Source organism: Lissotriton vulgaris, chromosome 4_1 (genome assembly GCF_964263255.1).
Source record: "Lissotriton vulgaris chromosome 4_1, aLisVul1.2, whole genome shotgun sequence".
Classification (NCBI taxonomy): domain Eukaryota; kingdom Metazoa; phylum Chordata; class Amphibia; order Caudata; family Salamandridae; genus Lissotriton; species Lissotriton vulgaris.
Genome location: NC_141691.1, coordinates 1,701,123,661 through 1,701,147,776, shown reverse-complemented (window position 1 = coordinate 1,701,147,776; position 24,116 = coordinate 1,701,123,661). Strand labels below are relative to the sequence as shown.

Genomic DNA, 24,116 nt, shown 5'->3' with positions numbered 1-24,116 from the left:
TGGTAAATGGCGAAGAAAGAGTGATAGCTTTCGCTTCAAGAACTTTGAAGACTGCGGAAGCAAATTATTCCACCATCGAGTAAGAGGCACTTGCGTGTTACTGGGCCATTCACCATGTTAAGTACTTCCTGTGGGGAATTCCATTCTGCTTAAGGACGGACCACAAACCTCTGATCCCGCTATTTGCTACCAAGCTGTTAGAAAACACTACCCCACGCATCTCCAAGTGGGTTCCAGGACTGCAGGGGTAGAACTATTCAATTGTACATGTTCCTGGCTCAAAAAATTCATTGGCAGACTGTCTTTCGCGTATGCCAGTATTGGAAAATGAACCTGAGGAGATCCAAGTAGAAGAAACCATCCTTGCAGTTGATGTCCCGGCCATAAAAAAAGAGGAGTGGGAGAAGTCACTTCAGGAAGATGATGTGTTGCTTAGATTGAAAGTGATGATTTCAAAGGGCTGGCCGGAGAAAAAAGAGGAAGTGCCAGAAGATCTCCAAGAGTTCTGGTGCGTGAAGGATGAATTATCCATAGTGGAAGACATGGTCTGGAGGAGTAACAAGATAGTCCCTCCGTCTGGAATGAGAAGTCACATCATATGGTTAGGGCATGAAGGTCACCCGGGTCGAAGTCTGACGAAAAGTAAAATTCGTCAAAGCTATTGGTTTCCAAAAATGGACACACAAATTGAGGATCTTGTAAAAAATTGCATTGAGTGTGGTACTGGTGACAAATCCAAGAATGTTCGGAAAGCTCCTTTGGTTCCTGTCACCGTGCCTACCAAGCCTTGGGATGAACTAGGGATGGACATTATTGGCCCATTGAACATGTTAAACCTGTCTCAAAAATTCATGTTTGTTCTAATCGATTATCATTCCCATTGGATAACCACTAAGTTTGTACCTTCGATCTCCACTGCTTTCCTCATCGAGTTTCTTAAAGAGACCTTTTCTAAAGAGGTCATCCCCAGCGAATTGATGATGGACAATGGGGTACAATTCACTTCAGATGAGATGAAGGAATTCTTGAACGACTTATCCATTGTTCACATCAAATCCCCATTATATTCTCCAAAATCCAATGGGTTAGTAGAAAGGGTAAATAGAATGCTGAAGGATACCATTCAACTAGCTGTGTCAAACAAAGATTCTGTGGTAGACTGCTTAAGAAAAATGTTGTGGTCATATCACATCACACCTAATTCAGTGTCCAGAGTCTCCCCATTTACCTCTCTTAAAGGCAGGAACCCAGGTTCAAAGCTCACCCCCAATTGGTTAAATGGAGGTTCACCTGTGTGGGTTGACAGGAACAATGTCTCAGAGAAGGTGAAAGAAAATCAGGCAAAGTACAAAGACAAGTATGATACTAAATGGGGTACAAGGGACAGAGAATGGATGGTCGGGGATTGGGTGGTGGTCAAGAAACCTACTCTAGTGAACTCTCAGCCTTCCGTTTTCTCTAAACCCCTTAGGATAAGGAAGGTAAACAATAATTCTGTTAGAAGACGGCAATCTGTGGAGCATGGATAGATTGGCTCGTTGCATTAATGTTCATGTCTCCAAATCCTCTAGCAATGATGACTCTGGAGAAGCGGTGGGTGATTCAAGTATAGGAAGAGTTGCACGGCAACGTAGGTGTCCAGCATGGCAAGCTGACTACAACATGTAACGTATACCTTTCTGTGCTCACTGTCGTACCTCCTACTTATGTTTGTATCAGGGGTTTTTATATGCAATTTCAAGGTACTGTATTTCATTTCATGTATTGGATCACTCTCTTAATTGTTTTCCTTCCAGTTTTTAGCTAGGCTGTTGTTATTTTACGGCCTATCTGCAATTACCCAAAATGTTGTGTTACAGAGGGAGGTGTGTTGTAACATGGTATGCCCCTCTCCCCCTGCCTTCCCTCTCCCCTTACTTGGTCTCTCCCTCCTGTAGAATGTTGGAGTGAAGCTCGCCTTGGAATGTTGGGGAGCTCACTCCGGTAGTTGGCACTGAAGAATCCGGTTCCATTAAACTCCTCTTCTTACCTTAACTTATGTGGTGTGCTCTTCTTAACACTCTTCTAAGAATTATTTCCTATTAACATGGTAACCGGTTCATGAGGTGCTTTTAAAGTGGCTTAAATATTTTATAAATTGATGTTTGCTTGGGTAATAACATGGGATATACATTTTTTGTATAACTGTGAAAACCATGGCCCAAATCACAAAGGTACATTTAGACCTGTAGTCTACGTTTACCTTTGTGAAATTGGCCCTTAGACTTCAGGTCTAAGTTTACCTTTTTGAGTTGAACCCCATATGTTTATAAAATAGTTATAGTTTGCCAGATTTCAAATAGGGAGAAGGCCAACTTGTGATTACAGCATTGGAGGGGGCATGGGAAGCGAGTGAAATATGGTCCTAAAAGAAAGTACAGTGCCAAGCAAACTCTCTCTTCAGTTGCTATATTTGACTTGAGGATGGGTTTAAGTCAGCCCCAGTCAATTATATTTCGGAATATTTGAGATTTGACTGCAGCATCTTGTACTGGGGGGCTCATAATTTCTTAACGCATGTTGTGAAAGCAAGCTGATTTCCTATGGAACACATCTGGCTATTTAGTTTAGATTAACTAGCTCTCTGATTATAAAAGTGTAAGTATACAGACACTTGACATCTTACTGTCGTATTGCATAGTCTCACATTTTTGTTGAAGACAAGACAAAAAACTTCTGTACCCTTTCAGAAGCCTAAGAACCACTACCTCAAATATTCTCTATGCCACATGAACAAGCAGTAGGTGGGAGATCTCTTTCGATCAGTGCGTCTAGGTTATGTAACTGGAACCCCGAAAATAATTCATTGTTAAGATAAAATTGAAAACTTGCTTTTACAATTGCCGCCTCTTTCTAACTCTGAATGGCAGTGGCATAACACGAAATGATGGGCCTCCCCTGCAAAATTTGATGAAAGGCCCCGTCGTCTCCCACATCCCACAGATATTAACTGGACTTAACCTGAATGGGGTCCCACTGACCCACTGAAGGGTTGGGCCCTCCCTGTGCTGCAGGTGGCCTGCTCGGCAAAGCAGAATGACTTTCCAGATCTTTTACCTGTTTCTTAGTGCATGCCACTTCACTCAGCTTTGGCCGGTGAGGGATCTCCGTCCAAATAAGGTACACTGACACCTTGCCCACCACCCATTGCAGGGCCTCTGTTACACCCCTGCTGAATGGTGTTCATTTTCCCCAGCTACTACATTTTCCTATTGCAGTTGACCACTAAGAATCTCTAATTGGTTGCAGTGCACCTCACATTAATATATATATATATATATATATATATATATATATATATATATATATATATATATATATATATATTTGATTCAAATAAGCCTTGGGTGTTCTTCTTAATGTTGTGGGTATTACCAATCCTCTTGTACCAGTTTGCTAAATGAATTTAGTGAGTCATAATTTTTCTGCCTACTTCTAAATATATACAAAATATATGTAAATATATTAACCGAAATTGAATGTTTGCATCTCTAATGAATAGAAATTATATAAATGTGAGGCCACACTGCGATTTGTTTACGATTTGTTTTAAAGGCTATTCATATATTTAATAGTTATTGATTCAACACCCTTTCATAGAGCAAAGCAATTGGGTGGCACAGAAGAAAGGGTAGAATATATTTTCAAATTCTTACGGTAGATTATCTTAATGTTGAAGTTGTCATGTTTACAATATTATTGTCTTATTTTTTATTGATGTTTACACACTTTTTTAAAGAAGGAAATTGAAGGAGCCAAGCAGTGAGAGAACACATATCCCTTTTACTTGAATGTTTGCGTCCACTGGGTAAGATGCAACATAGGTCATACTTGAGGTGGTGATGTCCCACATATTGATGCCAGAAGCGTTCCCATTTCTGCACCAGGGGGTTTCCTGACCTGGATGGAAGAGCAAAACTGAAGCCACGAATTATTTAAAAGAGACCCATTCTTGGAGCCAAACTTTGAGATTCTGATAGTGGTGGTCGTGGCTTTGTGTGGATGAGGCTCAGCCCATCCAAAAGGAAATAGGCGAGTCTGTTGCCAGCCCAGCACAGAGGCAATTTAGAATTCACCGAGGGAAGTCCCAGCCTTGGATCTTGAGCATGGGGAACCATATTTCTGGGCTGTGGTGTGGCAGCAAAAGCATGCAGAGGAAAAGGAGCTGCCAAATGGATCCCAGATAGCTGAACTGCGGTGTTGAATGGGTATAAAAAACATATACATAAAAGCTACCCATTAAGAGGACTGCAAACATTATATATGTAGGAGAGAGTGTTGAGATCTAAATTCAAAGAATGAAGCATGGACCGGAGGGCAGGTCAAGCAACAACAGGGCTTCACCTTGTGGGAAGTTGTGGAGTAGTAGGTACTAGGTGTGACAGGCATAGTAGGAGAAAATATCATGTTTCATCCGTGACACATGATACATGTTTCTCTGAATAGAGTTTTGAGAGTAGACCCAACAGGTGGAAAATGTCATTTATTGATTTCGCTTACATTTGAGTGGTTAATTAAAGCAACAATTGCAAGAAAGTACTTGACTGCACTCTTCTGCATCTTCAAGACATGCTCAAATATTTAACATACTGCATTATTGATCTTTGTTTCAAACCCTCTCCCCACCAAAAAACACAAGAGTGCTAGGATTGGTAGAGCAACCTCCCCATCACTGACATTTGCTGTCTATGCCTCCTCCTCAACACCTCCTACACATGTGCGACTCGTTCTTCTTCTGTCACTGCCAGCATTTACTTACGGTTTTCATGCTTCTTCCCTGGCAAACCTCCTTGACTAGGTGTAACAGTTGTCCTGTTCCGCTATATAAAGATGGTGTGAGGACTCGGCCACCATCCAAAGACAACAATAAGTGCATGTTATGTTATGTTAACAGGTATTTATTAAGCGCACAGCTACTCCCGGGAGTGTCCTGGCGCTCAAGATCAAAGACCCACAACACAGAACCCAAAGTGCTCCTGTTTAAGGCTGCTGTTGGAATAACAAAGTTTTTAACTTCTGTCTGAAAGTGAGGAGATCCTGGGATTTCCTCAACACAAGAGGCAGGTCATTCCAGTGGCGAGAAGCCCTCAATTGGAAGGATCTGCCACCCCTCCGAAAAATGTGGATACATGGGGTGATGATCAGTGACTGGGCTGATGACCTCACAGTTCGACACAGAACATAGTGTTCCAGTCTATCCCCAGGTTAAGGGGCACCGATTTTATGAATGGCCTTAAAAACCAGCACCAATGATTTAAAGGTGATCCATTTCCTAATAGGTAGCCAGTGCAGAGAGGCTAGAAGAGGTGTGGAATGGGTTATGGGCCCGGCCAGGAAAATAGCTCAGGCCACCCCATTTTGGATCACCTGGAGGCGGCCAAGTAGAGATTCAGGAAGGCCAAGATAGAGAGCATTTGCATAATCCAATCTCGGCACCACCAGGGCTTGGACAATTGTCTTCCGGTGGGGGACAGGGAGAAGAGGGAGAAAGTTCCTCATCATCCTCAGCATCCCAAAACAGGTGCGGGCCACTGATTAAATTTGGGCCTTCATTGAGAGAGAGTCATTGAATTTGACGCCCAAATTCTTTACGGTCTGGACGACTGCGATGGGAGGGGACATGTCTTGCGGCCACCAATGATGCCAGAGTTCACAGGACCGAGAGCCAAAGAAAATGATCTCGGATTACTCAGGGTTACACTTCAGTTGGTTTATCCTGAGCCAATGAAAAACCTCAGATAAACATGTGTTAATTTCCATACTTTTGAATTCAGAGCTCTTCCCACAGGTGAACAGCAATTGTGTGTCATCAGCGTATTACACTATCTTAGCCCTACAGTTCTCTGCGAGACGCCCTAAAGGTGCCACATAAAAATTGAACAAAGTGGGGCTAAGAATTGAGCCCTGAGGGACCCACACATTCATAGGGGAAATGGGTGCCGAGAAAGGTGGGCACCAGATGGATTGCTGGTGGTTATTCAGAAAGGAATAAAACCATCTCAACACTGTGCCTCCGATCCCGCCCTCTTGGAGCCTTGGTAAAAGTCCGCTATGGGGCACGGTATCGAAGGCCGCGGAGAGATCCAGCAGCACCAGAGCAGCCCTGCCCCCTTGTCCAGAGTGATTTTAATAGTATCCACGACTTACAGGAGGGCAGTCTCTGTGCTAATGTTGGCTCTGAAGCCAGATTGGCTAGGGTGGAGGAAGAGGTTGGCCTCAACATAGTCAGTGGTCACCGAATTGACATAGCTCTCCAGGACTTTAGAGAAATAAGGGATTAAAGATATTGGCCTATAATTGCTGGCCACCAAGGGATCAGCAGTAGGATTTTTTAAAAGGAGGAGAATTTTGTCATTTTCCCAGATCTCAGGCATCTCTCCCACCTGGAGGGCAGTGTTCAAAACTGCATTGACTGCCGGATTAATTGCCTCAGCAATGGCTGCCAGAATTTTGGTCGGACATGGATCGGAGGGTGACCTAGATTTGAGGGTTTTCATCAGTGCCAGGGACTTATCCAGTGATATGGGGTAGAACTGAGTAAGTGCGGGGCCTGTATCACAACAGCTGGGACAGAACAAATCTCTGTCCCTTCCAACCACTGGTAGTTGAGCCGCAAAAGAGTCTTGGATGATCTTAATCTTGTCATGGAGGAAACGGGCCATCTGATTAGCCCAGCCCTCACTGGGGACAAACGGTCTGCTAATAGCTTTAGGGGGAAGAGAAGTCTTTAATAATATTGAAAAGTTCTCTGCATCTATTCCCTGCATGCTCAATTTTAGCAGCTAGAAAGAGTTCAGAAAGAGTTTTTTCCCCTCACACACATTCCTGTAGTGCTCCTTAGTGGCATGTTTGTATATAGGTTTGTCTGACAGCTTGTAGTTAGTGCGCCATACCCTTTCCAGGTGTTTCCAGGAGCTCTTACTTATCCTATGTGCCTCTATGAAACCAGGGGGTTGAGGCTCTGTTTATTTTTGACTTCCGCCTAGTTACAGGGGCTAGTTCTAGGGCGCGAAGTTGGAGCCAATTCTCCAACGGCAGTACATCCTCTTCCAAATTCCCACTAAGGGGAATAGGATGGGAACAGAGAGCCATTTGCAAAGACTCTGGAGTGGTCAAATGGAAGGACCTGTAGCTGCTCTCCTTGGGAAGAATGTATGATGGAAGGCTGCCACAGTCCCTGTTAATTCTGAATTTGAGGAAAAAATGGTCCAACCATTCTAAGGGTAGCGGGTTGTCAATTCAATCTGTTTAGAGGAGAAGACCTGGTCCAGTGTGTGGCCTTTTTCATGGGTCGGGAGATGGACATATGGGGACATGTTAAGAAAGTCTAAGGCTTCAAACAGCCCTCTAGACTCGGGTTCCGTCAAGTTATTCATATGGATATTAAAGTCCCCCTGTAACAGTCAGTGACTATATTTCGCTGCAATCGGAGCAATAATGTGGCTGATGGATTCTAAGAACATCCCGACGAGCCCGGGAGGGCGATAAACAACAACCCCTTCAATGGACTGTTGGGCAGAGATTGTAATGAGGAAGCCCAGGCTTTCAGCCCCTTCTATCATCCCAATAGTTAATGGAGAACAATTGAGAGGGCTCCGGACAATGAGTGTAACTCCCCCTCCACTCCCCCAAGGGCGGTCTTTCCTGATGATCTGGTAGCCTGACGGGACCGCCATGGAAGTCGTAGGATTGGAGGCTTCTGTTAGCCAAGTTTCTGTTACAAACACTAGTTCTGGGGAGGAGGCAGTTAACAGATCAAATAGTTCAAGTTGGTGCTTTTTTATTGAGCGGGCATTGAGAAGAAGTGCATTCAGCTGCCTGCCTCCCCCCCCATAATCGGGCTAAAGAAATCTTGGTATTGTGTTTCAAACAGGGCTCTGAGCATGTCTGCGAGGCCATCCAATTGCAATGCCAACACACCCTGCCCTTCATAACCATCCAAGCCGGGAGGAGAGTGATACAACTAACATTCTTACCTATATTCACAAGCGCTTCCCTATCGTATTGCAGATGTCCCCTCGACTCCATGGTCAGACCGGCAGTGTTTCCGGCTCCGGCCGTCTCCAGGACGCTGACGGACGCAGAAGGGCTTGCCTTAGGGGCGCCTTCGGCGAGCCAGCGGTGCCTCGAGCTATATGTGTTCCAGAATTGCCTGAAATGCCAGCAACTAGACCGCGCTGCCTTGTAAAAATGGAGGCAGATGTACTGAGGGCTGCAAGGATCAGGGTTCGATTCCCCCACCACACCACACCCCATAGATCAAGAGCACCAAGTACTGAGTGTCACAGTTAAAATGATGTTACCAAGCTCTTTGTCCTCTTGATTATGGTTAAAAGAATCCGGTGATCTGTCCCTACTCATGATCGGTTTCAACTCAGAAAAATAAATCAAAACATAACTTAAAAAATTACAATCTCTAATTAAAGAAAACAAGCAAAGAAATGCAAATTACAAAGTTACAATCCCACCTAACTCGCACACATAGCTGTAAACTTCCCTGCTTCCTCCTATGTCTCCTATCTTCCCATAGTGCACTCTCTTGCATCTGTCTTCTTTCTCTCTCTAGCACACTCATCTATTCTTCTGCCTATACTCTTTCCTTTGGCATGCTGCTACCTGCCCTTCTTCCTCACCTACACTCTTTCACTGAAGCCTAACTAAACAAATCCATAAGTGAAGCAGGAAGTCGTAAGACATTTTGGTGTAAGTTTACTCTTTTTCAGAATTCGCAAACTACAATTTAATAGCAGTGGCATAGCTAGACCTCTGGCCGACCGTGGAGGTCCCTGCGTTTTCTACCCCGAGGAGACTGCGTGTAAGAAGGGGGAGGTTGGGGGGTGGTGCTACTGAGTCCTGCGTTTGACGCCCCCAAAACTCCTACGCCACTGTTTAATAGTAACTTTACGACTGTGGAGACTCCCCGCATAAAAAGATAGTCCTATCTCCGCAGTTGTAAAGTTACTATTAAGTTGTGTTTTGTGAATACCGTATAAGAGAAAACTGACACCCAAGTGTAAGTTTACCCTCGTGAATCAGGCCCACAGATCTTAAGATAGGTCTCCACTAACAACTATTACATTGTATACCCTGAATGGCACTTTTCTCAATCTTCCACAAATTTCTGATTTAGTTTGGGACAATAACACCAGTTTTCAAGCTCTCAGCCGAACTCAGATATCTGACAAGTTTAGGTGATTAGGGGACCATTATTCTCATGCCCTGGCCACTCTCACAAATATGCACACGTCACACTAAACCATGTTTTCAGATTTACAAATCACTTCAACCAACCGAACTAGAGATTTGCCAAGGGTAGTGGCTGGTTTGGTGGCAATCACCTATTCAAAAAAAACTTAGTAACATGCGTACGGTAAGGGAGAAGGTGGTTGTAAAGCACTTTTGTACTCACTGCAAGCATCCTTGTTGCGATGAGGCGGTTTCCACATACTGCTTTAGAGCAAGTCTGAATTCTTCCAGCTCCTCCTCCAGCACTGAGAGCTGCCGCTGGACAATCATTATGTGCTAATGAAGAAAACCAATTAATGGTTACATAATATTCAGGACTAAATGCTCATACTCCTAAACACGTTTCTTTGAAATATTTATTTTATGTGGAAACAATATATTTTTCTATATTTGCTCCAAGGGTTGAGGAATGCAAGAAACAGAGGGAATTGTGTACTTTGAGCACTAAAACGGCTGGGGATCCATACTGCCTCCCCAGAAATGTACACGTCAGAGCTTCTCGGGGTGACAATTGTTCACACCTTACTTCTATGCAAGACAATAAAAGGAAGAGGAAACCATTTTGGACCTCAAGACTAAAGTAGGCTGAAAAGGCTGGGATTACGGGTATCAACACAGCTCCACAAAGCTCTACATTTCTCGTTTCATTATCTGTTGAGCGGAGATTAATGTGAACCCTACATTGCTGTTATTGTTTTTGCTTTTAGAACTTTATGGAGGAGCCACATATGGTACCCTTTTTTCCATGAAATAGCTTTGTGCTGCTCCACTGTCTGTTGTCAGGTTCCTTTATCACTCCTACCCTGCATACCTTCCGTTGGTGTGGTACAGTGAGATACGCTGCCCATGCCACCCGTGGGCGTGTCCGATTTAGGTGGCAGTTCTCAGATGTAAGAGCTGGCCACAATGGAAATAGACAGGGAACTGTTAGAACCCCATTCAGAAGCCACAGGGCAAGCAGGAGTCACTGGACCTACACGTGGAGGCCGACACTTCATCTCCGGATATCCTGTGCTAGACCCACAATGGGCCCGGAGCAAGTGGGTGAATATATGTATTATTCAGTACATGAATGGGGAATAGCCATCATCTACAGGTGGGAAGTGGGATAGGAGCTGACCTGCGTAATGCTAGTGGGCCTGCTTTAAGAACTCTGTGTATATGGTTTGCAGTGTGTTGTATTGTACTTTGTGTTAGTAGATACATATTTATTTTTACATAAAATAAAGTATTTGACTGGACAATCATGTACTGTGGTTGCTGGGTATATTTTGAGTCTGTGCTAGACTTACACCTACCTTCTCATTGTGAAGCCTTGGACTGCTCGACCCGCACTACCATGGGGAGACAGATGCTGAAGGGGATCTTGGCCCACTTGCTCTAGGCCCATTGTGGGTCTAGCACAGGATATCTGGAGATATGAAGGACATCTAACATGGGCTTCAATTGGAATTCCATAGAGCATATCATCAAGCCCAATAATGCCGTTTTAGCTGCAGTTTTCTGCCGCTAAAACTGTGATAATTTTATCGTTATCGTCTGTCTTGATAATATGCTCCTTAGAGACTTCAAAGCAGTTTCTTCTATAGGCCCATGTGCACCTAGGGTGTTGGTGAAAGCAATTGAAGTTCTTAATCCAGTTATCAATGTTTTGTTAAAAATTCTCTGGATTAAGCTATCTTTCCTCCTCTTTGGAAACAAGCAAAAATTAAACTACTTTTCAAAAAAAGCCAGCTGCTCATCTCGGCATATTATCTAACTTTTGCCTCATCCGCTTACTGCCTACATTAGCTAAGATGCTAGAATACTGGTGAACTCACAATTGTCTGAATATCTTGAAAACTCAGGACTTTTACACCCATCTCAGTGATAATTTAGGCCACAGTATGGTACCGAATTACCGTTACTGGAAGTCTCTGAGCATATAACAATAATATTAGATAGATGTATGAATGCTGCCCTCATTCTGTTAGGTTTGTTGGAAGCTTTTGACACAGTTTCCCAACTCCTTTGCTATAAAAATTGGCTGAGATGGCTATCTGTGGTCAATCGTTAAAGCGGTTTCAGTCTTCCTTGTATGATAGACACCAATCTGTAACAATACCTTATTGCTCTTCTGGAAGTTAAAAGCTTCAGCTTGACATTCCTCAGGACTCATCCTTGAGCCCTCAATTTGTAATGTTCATATGGTTCCTTTGCCCACTTTGATTGAACCCTTCAGAATTAAACTGGTTTCCTATGCCGATGATACACAGTTGATACTATTGATGAAGAGCCTCAGATGTTTCAGAATTACCTTTTAAAAGTTACCTATCTCAGATTAACAATTGGATGCAACAGAGTTTCTTGAAATGTAACTTGGATAAAGCTGAGATTTTGCTTTTGGGAAAGCAAATTATTTTAACAGTGAGGCTTGGTGGGCCGAAGGTTTGCCTACACCTCCCTCTCCAGCAGTCATAAATCTGGAGGTGAAATTTACAACAAGCTGTGTTATTGCCAGCAAATCCTCAGTACAACAAGAATGTGGTTTTCTGTATTGCGTACAATGAAGACATTGTTAGACCATTGGCCTTTGGAAGCATGGAAAATGCTGATACATGTTTTGATCACTTGTAGAATTGATTATGCAAACAGTCTCTATCTCAGCCTCCCTAGGCCTTTAATAAAGTAGGCTATAAATTGAACAGAATGCTGCAGCTCGACTAGTCTTGAAACTTCTGAGTCAGTCCTCAATCTCTCAACACCTTGAACAGCTGCACTGGCTACCTGGGCATAAGCACATACAGGAAATAAGCAGTCCATTGAGCCTCTGGTGAGGAAGCTAGACTGCAGGTTTGGGATTATCTGCTACCTCACAAGCAAGGTGCCATTGTGTATCAGAACACAGATGTGAAGCAGACAGTCTGTCTCAGTAAGGAGAACTAGTTTGCTACGCTCTGGCAAAATGACCTGCTACGGAGCTAGAAGGCTGTCTTCGGATCAAAAAGAAGCAATTTCTGGATATCGGTGTCATTATTTTGTGTTCAGGGAGTAACATCTGTGGAGCTGCATGTATTTTGACAAATGTGGAACCCATATTTCTGTATTATAAATGACCTAAACAACTTCAGACCCGTCTCCAACCTTCCTCTCCTCTCTAAAATCCTAGAAAGATGTGTACTCCAACAACTAACTCGACACCTGGACAATACCAACCTCCTAGACTCCCATAAGTCGGGATTCAGCAAAGGGTGCAGCACAGAAACCGCAATCCTCAACATAATTGATGATATACACAAATCTCTGGACTCAGACCAATGCTGCCTCCTCATTCTCCTAGACCTATCGGCAGCATTTGACACAGTTGACCAAAAACTTCTCCTCAAAGCTCTCGAAGAAAGGGCTGGTCTAGAGGATGTGGTCCTCAAATGGTTCTCCTCATTCCTACACAACCGCTCCCAGAGAATCAAAATCTGAAGCTTCGAATCCGACCTTCAGCCAGTCATGAGTTGAGTCCCCCAAGGATCAGTACTCTCCCTTCTCCTCTTCAACATTTACATGGAACCCCTCGCCACCCTACTCAGAAAAGCTAACATCCCCATTCACCTTTATGCCGATGATACCCAAATCTACCTGGAAATCTCCTCTGCTAAAGACATCCAAAGACTCAATGAAACACTAAGGGAAGTGCAATGTTGGCTGTCAAGCAACCACTTAAAACTGAACCCGGACAAAACCGAACTACTCCTCATCTCGAACAAAGAAGAGAACCCACAAATGGTCAAGTGACTAAAAGAGATCGATGCGCTCAACGGGAACCTCACCATGGCTGACTCTGTTAAATCATTAGGCATCACGCTAGACTCAAAACTGGACATGACCAAACACATTAAGATTTCGGCTAAGAGCGCCTTCCTTAACCTGAAGCTACTAAATAAAATAAAATCGTTCATTCCACCCAAAGATCTCAAACAAGCCACTCAAGCATTGGTGCTGTCAAGACTGGACTACGGAAACGCAGTCCTCTCGGGAATAGCAAAAACACATCTTGCTCCAATGAAAACAACTCTCAATGCAGCTGCCAGAATGGTCACTGAAATAAAGAAATGTGACCATATCTCTCCTGCAATCAAAGATCTCAATTGGCTACTAATAGAAATGCGGGCGAACTTCAGAATGGCCTGCCTCACCCACAAAGCCTTCCACACAGGTAAACCCGAATATCTGGTGTCCAAACTTGAAAAAGCAGGTCAGAACAGGAACCTCAGAAGCTCTAATACCTTACTTCTTATCCCGCTTAAACCAAGAAAGAAAAAACTGCGGCAAGATCCTTCGCCGGAAATGCGCCCAAAATATGGAACTCTTTCCCCCCCACATCAGAACTATGCCCTCCTTTGCTAAATTCAAAAGTCAGCTCAAAATCCTTTTCCTCTATCGATCCCTAGCGATTAGATAGGAACAGTCGGAATGCTGAAAATGACACTGAACCTCTCTCGGCTGGGGGCTAACAAATCCTTGTTACGGAACTCTGTAACATCTCCTTTACTATGTCTCTCATCCGGATTGTCTCACTTTATTGCAATATGTTCAGCTCTTTTTTGCTCGCTTTATTGTAATATGCTCTGCTCTCATTTGTGGGCTAACAAATCCTTGTAACGGAACTCTTCAACATCCTCTTGCCTATGACTCTCATCCAGATTGTCCCACTTTATTGCAATATGTTCTGCTCTCTTCTGCTCGCTTTATTGTAATATGTTCTGCTCTCGTTTGTTCTGTTCTGTAACTGTTGTGAAGCGCTCCAATCCCCTCTGGTCAGGCTAGCGCTATACAAAACTTTGTAAATAAAATAAATAAAAAAATATGCAGTGCAATTATGAGTGTTGTTGGCAGGAATATGATGCATAACTTCATCTGTGTGTGCTGAGATGGCTTTGCTACGTGTTAGTCAAGTCAGTGCTCTACGGTGCTCAATGTTTTATAATACTGTGTGTGTGGATAGATCGGGGTTTCCTAAATCTCAATCTCTTGGTGAAATCATCAAATACATTTTTCCACTGGTTTTATGGACATTTGTTTGTCACCTTGAAGGGAGAGAAAGGAGCTAGCACCCGTAATACATTTCAAATACAGCAAAACCAATGTAGCCCACAAGAACCACACATAGGATGGTGTTCAGACCTTAAAGGTTTTATTCATAATCAAGATTACAGATGAAATCAATTAGCAGAATTGGAGGAAACATATCTTCATAGTGTACATATTCAAATACTCATGCAGCCTAAACATATATATTATTTCTGGTTTCCTATGTATATTGTAATTCATATGCAGAGGTTTACAGGACAATAATTTAACAAGGCTTTCTTTGAAAGTGACATAAAAGTGAAGTGATCATGCAGCGTGATCAATTGACTTTGAACAAATCAAAAAAATTTATTAAAACAATTCATTTGATATAATGCCTGTTTTGTTCCGTAAGTCTACGAATAACAACAGCAAGTTTTAGAGTGAATACTTTTTGTTGTGTTTAGAGTAAATAATGGCCACAACATATGTATATAGTTGAAGTTTTGACCCGTGCTAGTAGTGTTTTCTTAAAACATCAGATTGGGTCTTCCTAAGTTCTAAAAACAAGTGCAGCCTGTGCAATACTAACTAAAAAACAAAACACTCTTTATTGATTGGTTTAAAAAATCATTTACATTTTAAAACATGACTGAATGGAACAATAAAAATAACAATAATAAATGTTAAAAATGGTGGATTTTAAATTACTAAAAATTAGGGGGACCAATATAGGCTAATAATGTTCTTCTGGAAGACATCGCTCTGGCTTTCTAATATTGTAGTCTCGAATTTGATTGTTGAGTCGATTAACTCGGCCACCATGCTAAGATGAGGAGGGTTTGGTTGTGGTTATGGCTTCCAGTAGTTTTGACGCTTTGTGGACAAATTTTGTAAGCCCAATGTTTAGCTTGGTGTTGTCAGGGTTAAGAGCGGCCATTATTGCTTGGAGGCAATATCGAACTCCCAACATGATACACAGTAGCCTCGCAGCAATGACCGTCTGGCCATGAGCAAAGCAGGGCATGCACAGATGATGCGTTTCATTGTTTCATAATGATAGCCACACAACCTGCATTCAGTCCTGCTACCTGGCCGGCCCCCTTCGGGAAGGTTCTACAGAAAGGGCCAGTCACCCATCCTCAGGTTTAAAAACGTATCTTTCCAATAAAGTGCGTATGTGCTTGATAGGTAGAGCGGTTGAACACCCACTTTAAAATTGGAGATTACAGCCCAAGTGTGTTTCCTCTTTGACAGTATTGCCCTGTCCGAGTGAAAGGACCACAATCTGACAGTTTTTTAATGGCAGTCTTTAACACCGGGTGGGTGGGGTTTGTTTCCCAGAGGTCTTTTACTCCTAATGACTGTAAACTGTGAGACAGGAGTTGCCGATGCTTATGGCTGGTCTGCTTTTTCTGTGTTTCCTGCCACAGTCGGACCTCCAAGGAAACCTCCCGGGCACGGCGCAGTCTATGACATAGTTTAATAAATGCGTCTGCCTCCAATCCATGGTGATTTTGTAGTCCCAGTTCAAGTATCACTTGGGCTGGCGAGGCAGATCTTGACGACCGGAAGGCTCTTTTAAAAATGTTAGTTGTTAGTTTATTAATGTACTAGTTGTGCCCTTAGTGATCTCGTGCCCATACGTCAAGGAGCTAATTACCATAGCCTTCATCACTTTCAGCATGGGAGTTAGGCTGGGACCTAGTAGCTGTTTGCTAATTTTGCAGCAGCCGCTTCTAACGACAAGGCTTTGGTTTTCAAAGCTTCTTTATGCTCGGAAAAGGTACCTCTTGTATCGAGAAAGATGCCCAAGTATTTATAACTGGGAGTTGATTCTAGCTTTGTGTCGTTGAAATGCCACCTTTCTATTGACCTTTTTTGCTTCCCAAAAGATATTGTTTTGGTTTTTTACAGGTTCAGTTCTAGGCGATTGCTCATTGTGTAGGGTAGCAGTTCATCCAGTAGCCTCTGGAGACCCCCTTTTGTGTGGCTTAACAACACCAAGTCATCGGCATAAAGCAAATTGCTGATGCTGGTCCCGCCCAGTTGAGGAGGATGGCAATTTACACTGTCGAGTACTAGAGAAAGGTCAGATATAAACAAATTAAAAATAAGTGGGGCCAATACACAACCTTGTTTGATGCCAGTTTCAGTTTGAATCTTCCTGGAGACGTATATATTATAAGAAAGAAAATGCAAACTAGTATCACATACACCAAACAAAATATCACCCAAACAGGTTACTTAAAGGAACGTCCCTATCCTAAAAATACTATTGAATACAGTCAGGGGAATCTCTAGGAGCTTCAGATTAACCAGATTTCAAGTTCAAATGAAAGAGTCTCAGTATTCAAGCATGAAGCATGAAAGTATGACTACAGCAGGAAAGAAGATTCTATAAGGGTTCTCCGTATTTCTTTACACCTGATGAACCAATCAAAAGACAGTGTACTCAGGGAGAAGGTAGACTCCCTAGCTTCCCAGTTCCCTACTAAGAAGCAATCACCTAGATGCCCTTGGATGTAACATCAGTCTAATCTGCCTGGTATAGTATGGTTTCTCCCACTGTCTCAGCCTCTATATCTGAGGCTAATTTTTTATTAAAAACATTACACTCCTTCAGTTTAGCAAACTGAACAATAAGTCTATTTCAAGGCACTTGCAGAGAAGAGAAATTTAGACTCTTTACAGAACATTTTATAAAAAAGTAAACATGTACACTAAGGCCTTGATTCAATTTAGGCCAACATTATGTTCTAAACAGGTTCTAAATTAATACAGTTAGCATGAATAATTATATTGAATGCAGTTTAAGGAGAGCATACATTTTCTTTCATGGAGAATACATTTATTTTAAGTCAACTAAATATACTGGTGAGTCTTAGTAAAGTGAATATGTAGCTACTTACCACCATTGATTAATAAAATGCACACTGATTAATTCAGTTAAACACACATTGAGTACATCATTTGCCTATAGAGGGGTGGGCACTAAATTACGCTGCTCCATGTGCGTGTACAGCTGTACAGTCTAAGTTTGGGCCAATGTGAACTAGGAACGTTGACTCCAGTCTGCTCCCAATGTGAGTTAGTGTTTCTGTTCCGCACATTTTTTGCTTAAAGATTAAGAGATGTGAAGATGGTCTGTGGCTTTATTCTATATATGACTGTTATTATTGTAGTTCATGCCAAGATCCCAGATGAGACTTGACCATTCCTTCTAAGTATATGGATTGATGACCTGGGACTACCCCTTTCTTATGACTGTAAGCAATACAAGAGGGATCCAGTGCTTCAGCCTCATTCAGGGTTGTGGAAAGCTCTTAAAATAAAGAATGTAATAATAATATGGACAAGTTCCTAGTCTTGTCCAAAGTACTGTTTACAAAGCAGCATACGATTATGTCTCCATATTCAGGACAAATTCGAACAGAATGCCAACCAAGGTTCTTTTCTGCTCATCTTTCATTCTTCTTTGTGGAGACAAACCTCCTTTAGTTTAATAAAGTTGAAGTTTGATAGGTGTGGCAATCTGTTATGAACGGTACGTTGGCTTTCAACAACATTGGTCGCAATGTGATTCTCGATCACTTACATACACATGCATATGTGAGTGAACCTGCCCTAGCATGACTTACATCCTTCTGCAGCAGTTTCATTTAGCATATAAAACTAGGCGTCTTCCTTTCTGACATCAATACCATTGAGTTACCTCGGGGTTTGGCCATTTTATCAATCTTATACAACATCTGTATGATACAGTTAGCTCAAATAATAGAAGCCCATGATATCAGTTTCCAGATGTAAACAGACAAACACAGATTTGCCCAAAGTAAGATGAAGATTCTGAGGATCCTTACAAATCAAGAAATTGAGAGATATTCAACATTGGGTGACCTCAATCGCCGCTGCCTCAGGAACCTATTCCTGAGCCCAATGGATCCCCTGACCTTTCACTTAGCCAGGTTCTAGTGGCTTCCTCCTGCTCCGTTAAATGCACGCATCCAGGTATTCTTGTTTGACAGTGATCCCTTTATCTCGCCTCAAGTTAATGCAGAACCTAAGAATGTGACCCATCACCTACACCAACTTTTCAGAATCTTTTCTCTGTCAACAATTAAGTGAATGAATGAATGCATAGATGGATGGATCGATGAATGATTGAATAATACCATTAATAATGCACATATCACCCCATGGCGCTTTTCAGGTATAGTAGCAAAAATAAATGTGATTTCAGCAATTTCTTCAAAGGTCTCCAAGAAGGCCAGTTTCCTTGGGTTAGAGGGTAAAGAAGTCCAAAGAATATGGCCTTCGCCCCCACCGTCCCCAACTGCTTGGAAGTTTGATATATGAGATGACTATCAATAGGAGATCAGAACTCCTTAGCTTTCAGACTGCTTAATACTTAGGGGTCAAATCAGTTTGAGAATGCTTTCCGACTGACACGGATCCGGGGAGTCTGAGCGACCAATTACGATGCAGCCGTAATCTTCCGGATGCGATTCGGTCAGAGTCCCATTGAATTCAATAGGAGTCTGTGATCCAAGCGGATACGCAGGCTCATATTGAAAAATGGGGTGGCTGGGGGAAATAAATTGTGCACCATGTGGCTAGCACCCCTTGGTGCCTGCCATACTGTGCATGGTCCGAAAGGACCATCCCTTGGGTACCCCCACGGACCCGATTCGGAAGGCCCCAGGTGAAGGGGGGCCTGCTACGGGCCTCCAAATTCAGATTTCAACAGCCGATCCAATTTCGGAACAATGGATTTGGAAGTGCTGTGGAATCTGTCATTGTAATCGTTCGTTTGGAACGCTTCTAAGTTGTTCTGAAACATGGCCTATAGAAACACACGTTTTGGCTCCGAACAACTCGGACTTTCCAAATGTCGTTCGGTTCGGATTCGGAACCGATTCAGAAACTCAGAACTTCGTAATCGCTCATTCAAATGGTTTCCGAATCGGTCGAAAACAGGCCTTCCGATCGGATTCGGAAATCCTGAATTCGATTCGGAGGCCTTCTGAACGGCATCGTATTCGACCCCTTACTAATCTTTCAGTTAGATAGTTTAGGGTTAGGCGATTACCAGATACATAATATATGTCATTAAATAAAATATTAAAAAGATAAAATATATAATGCTTGGATCAGTTCTTATTTCTATGGTTTATTTAACATTTCTCAGCTACCAGATTAAATGTTTGGCTTCCCAATTATTTGTATTGCCTAATTGACATCTTTATGTTAAGGAAAGTTGACAAATACTTTATTTAAGTGCAAAGGACTATGTTTATGAAATGGAAAAATGTTAATGAGTAAACGAATGGACTTAGGAAACATATTTCTCTATTCTGCATGAACAATCATGACCACAACACCTCTGAGTAGGTTTTGGCTACAGACATTAAAAAAAATTCAAACGTTTTGCAATCCACAATGTAATTGGCAGGTAAACAATTATTGTTTTATGAATTGTTCTTTATAATTCTTTATTACGATTTGGGCTTGTTTTGGGCTTCATTTGGCAGAAACAGGGGTTATTTTGAAGGATAATTGAGCTTGTTTTTGTTTTTAAACCTTGCATCCTTGAACAGGATCTGTAGTGTCATGGTACATCCTGCATAACACCATGATGGAAGTGGAGCATTTCTGTATACATGTATGACAATCCATTGGCATTCTTGTGTGCTGTTCCAGCCTTCGTCTATTTCTTTGCTGTTCCTCCTCTCACACCCTACACTGGTGGGTGAGCCTGGCCTGACAGTGCTGATAGATAGGGCTATTTCCTGAATAAATGTGCGATGATGTTCCCATTTGTGCAGGAAAAAATACTCCTGGTTGGTTGGACAAATTCAGGCTTTATTGGGCCCTTTATGCACAAAATGTATGACCTCTGCACAGCCATGGACCCATAGCAAGGCCATCAATCATTCATAATGCATAATCCCAATTTATGACTGCCCTGCTTCATGTGACTGCCGTGTTCCTGGGGTGACAGGACCAATGTGATTATCTACTGCACGGAGTGGGAGTCCAACTGAAGAAGCGGCAGGGGTAGTTTTTTCTTGAATGAGTGGCCCATCTTTTCGTAATGGCTGCCTTTATTTTAACTATCACAGGATTCACTGGGTGGTGCCATAATAATGCCCTCCTAGTTTTTCCCCTTAGCAAGTCAATCAGCTTATAAACCTTGCCTTATGAAAGTTGAATAAGCTTAAAAAAAGATTCAGATATTGAAGACTTTTGACTGGATGTATGCCCCATATTCAGGAACAGATGACATGCTTGCCAACCCTACCTATTTGAATGGTGGACTTTGGATGTTCTCGCAATCTGCAGATTCATTATTTTGTTTTTGGTAGGGGTACGCTTATGATTTTACTTGGCAAATTCCAGTTTCTGCACCAGAAGGAGAACTACCAACACCCATCTAAAAGTAGTGCAAAATAAATGAATTTTGTCTGAAGTTAATGAAACTCTAGTAGAAAGATGTAGGCTGGCCACAGTGATAAAAGCTCTTATTTATGGTATTTTATAGCTTATGAACTCACCTAGGCTAGAAGCCATGCAATCACTTCTTCTGATTTCTTCTCATGAATCCCATTTCATGTTGTGTTCTGTGAGGCCATTCTCAAACCAAACGCCATGTCATGTGATTTCATGTGGTGGGATCAGTATTAAGATTACATGCATTTCTAAGACCTTAGTTCCTAAGGCGGAAGCCGGGAGCATTTGATTGTTTTTTAAAACTGTTGCTACTTTGTTTTGTTTCTGTTTTAAAATCACTTGTCCTTCACCCCTGAGCACAACCCCTCGAGAAACGAGGCGGGAACTAACACCGTACAGCGGATTTATCGCCTACGGGTAGGACCCAACAGCGCTGCCTTTCACGCGCCAAACCCCCTGGCCACGCCCACTGCTAGCGGCCACGCCCACCGCCTGACAGGCTTCTTAAGCGCACTGAATACAAGGCGCATTTGTAAGACCTTAGTTCCTGAGGCGCAAGCCGGGAGCATTTGATCGTTTTTTAAAACTGTTGCTACTTTGTTTTTTTTCTGTTTTAAAATCACTTGTCCTTCACCCCTGCCCACTCCCCCTCGAGAAACGAGGCGGGAACTAACACCGTACAGCGGATTTATCGCCTACGGGTAGGAACCAACAGCGCTGCCTTTCGCGCGCCAAACCCCCTGGCCACGCCCACTGCTAGCGGCCACGCCCCCTTCCATCTACAAGTATGTGCATTCCCTGGCAAGCTCGTCTGTGCCCGTCCGTGCCAGGCCGGGCCCAGGGCCCCAGACCCCTGGAAATTTTGGTTCATCTTGGCGAACCTACTCGTCAGAAACGCTTCACTCTCTGCGACCCCCCGTCAAACACACGTGTAAACCCTTACAGAATGACCGACGTAGTTCCAGCACTTGCCCTTCCTGCTATTTCCATCTAGAGGTCCCCCAACACTGTAAACGGTTTACCATAAGTTGCCAGCCCACACAGAAGTGGTCTCTAGGCAGTCTGAACTGTCGATCACTCTGTAAACACAAAAGGGACATCCATGACTTCCTGTCTGAGGACACACTGGACGCCCTGTTCCTTACCGAGACCTGGCTACACGACAGTGCGGGTCCCGATATTGCTGAAGCATTACCATCTAACTATGCCATTATAAGAAAGGACCGAATTAACGGAACGGGGGGAGGCATAGCTGTTATTTTCAAAAAATCTTTTCATTGCACTTTGGAATCTATTTCGTTAATTTCCTCTGAGTCAGCTCTTTTCAAACTCCAATTGCACCCCAAATTCACCTTTACTGGTCTGTTGATATATAGACCACCGGGTCCTGCCCTAGCCTGGGCCACCCAAGTTGTGGATTGGATCGCCTCGGTAAGGACCAATTACGACAGTTTGTCAATCATAGGCGACCTAAACATACACCTGGACAACCCATCTAACAAGCTGGGTAGTAACTTAATTCACGACCTTGCGGCCATGAACTTGTCACTGTGGAACTCGGGAGCTACTCACAAAGGAGGCCATCTTTTAGACCCCATCTTTTCCAGCACTCTCATATCACACTGCCCTCCTGCCCTACCCTTACAATGGTCAGAACACTTTCTAGTCCATTTCAGTGTACCCAATCCAACGGATAGTAGGCCTTCTAGCCAGACATTCCGGTCTCAATATAGGAATTGGAAGAAGTTGGATATAAACCAACTCATTTCCACCTTAGATTCCACCCCAGTGGGCAATATATTTAACACAAATGGCATTGAGACAGTAGCTACTAAGATTAAAGACTGGCTGTCAGGAGTCTTGGATATCTGTCTGCCCCTGGCTCACAAAAAACGTAAAACCCACAACCCTCCTGCGCCTTGGTACAACGAATCATTGAAGGCCACAAAATCCAAATGTAAACGTTTGGAACGTTTATGGAGGAAGGAATACTCCTGTACAGCTGGTACGACGTATAGGAAGGAACTAAAACTCTATCACAAAGCATGTACCTTGGCAAGGACTACCTATGTGGCAAAGACAATTGCAGAGGCTACAGACAAATCTAGAATACTATTCAACTTAGTAAAGGACTTAGCTGGGGCAAATACCACAGCCAAACCTCTTTCGCTGAATGATGTGCAATGTGAAGAACTGGCATTGTTCTTTACAAACAAGATAGAGACTATCTATCAGGACATAGTGCTGCAACAACAGATGCACACCAAAACGCTCCCGGACTTTGATCCCAGTAAGGATAACACCTCCCACCAGACACATTTCCCTCATGAGCCATTGTTATCCTGGCCTGAACTCAATATGCAGGACCTTCAAGCTATCGTAGGGAAACTGATATCGGGTTCCCCTATCGACCCTCTTCCCATTTCAGTACTCAAACTCCTCGATACTCCACAACTTTCTGTCATATGCCAGACCCTAAACCTTTCCTTCTCCTCTGCAAAGGTCCCATCTATATGGAAACATGCAATGGTTTCACCACTGCTGAAAAAACCTTCAGCCGACCCTAAAAACCCGGCCAACTTCCGTCCTATATCCTTACTACCTGCTTTCTCCAAAATTTTGGAGACACACGTCCATGGCATTCTCGCCAAGTATGCGGAGAAAAACGACTTACTACACCCTTCGCAATCGGGTTTCCGTCCTGGTTACTCAACGGAGACAACTTTGCTCAGGGTGGTGGAAAATATTCGCCTCCTGGTCGACAGAGGGGAGTCTGCTGCGCTGATCCTTTTGGATCTCAGCGCAGCATTCGACACCATCTCCCACCCTATTTTATTAAAATCCCTCTCGGCCATGGGCATCAGGGGTACTGCCTTGGACTGGTTTGCATCCTTCCTTTCAGTTAGGACGTTTCAGATTGCTTCAAATACCTCAACCTCCAAAATTCATAAATCCCCCTATGGCGTCCCTCAGGGATCAGTTGTGAGTCCCCTGCTTTTTAACCTGTATGCAACTCCTTTGGCTCGAACTGCAGAAGAAACAATATTGAAAATGTTTACATATGCGGACGACTCACAGATTGTCTTTTCAATTTCAAACAGTGATCAGGACGTCCCCTCCTGCCTTCAAACCGGCCTCAGGAAAATTGCAACCTGGATGAGTGACAACTTACTCAATTTGAATGGCAACAAAACCGAGGTTCTAATACTGGGTCCTGATCACAACCTTTGGAATTCTAGACACTGGCCCTCTGAAATGGGATCACCACCTATCCCTTCACCTCAAGTACGTAACTTGGGCATAATTATTGACAATAAGCTAACCATGGAGCCACA

The 24,116-nt window shown here is 43.1% G+C and overlaps 1 protein-coding gene across 1 annotated transcript in view; it reads right to left on the bottom strand.

Moving 5' to 3' along the window:
* NECAB1 (N-terminal EF-hand calcium binding protein 1) overlaps window positions 1-24,116 on the bottom strand; it is a 1,444,409-nt gene that overhangs the window by 137,944 nt on the left and 1,282,349 nt on the right. Inside the window, exon 10 of the mRNA XM_086967008.1 lies at window positions 9,449-9,561. Within this exon, the coding sequence (XP_086823134.1) occupies window positions 9,449-9,561 (113 nt within the window). The remainder of the gene's footprint in view (window positions 1-9,448; window positions 9,562-24,116) is intronic.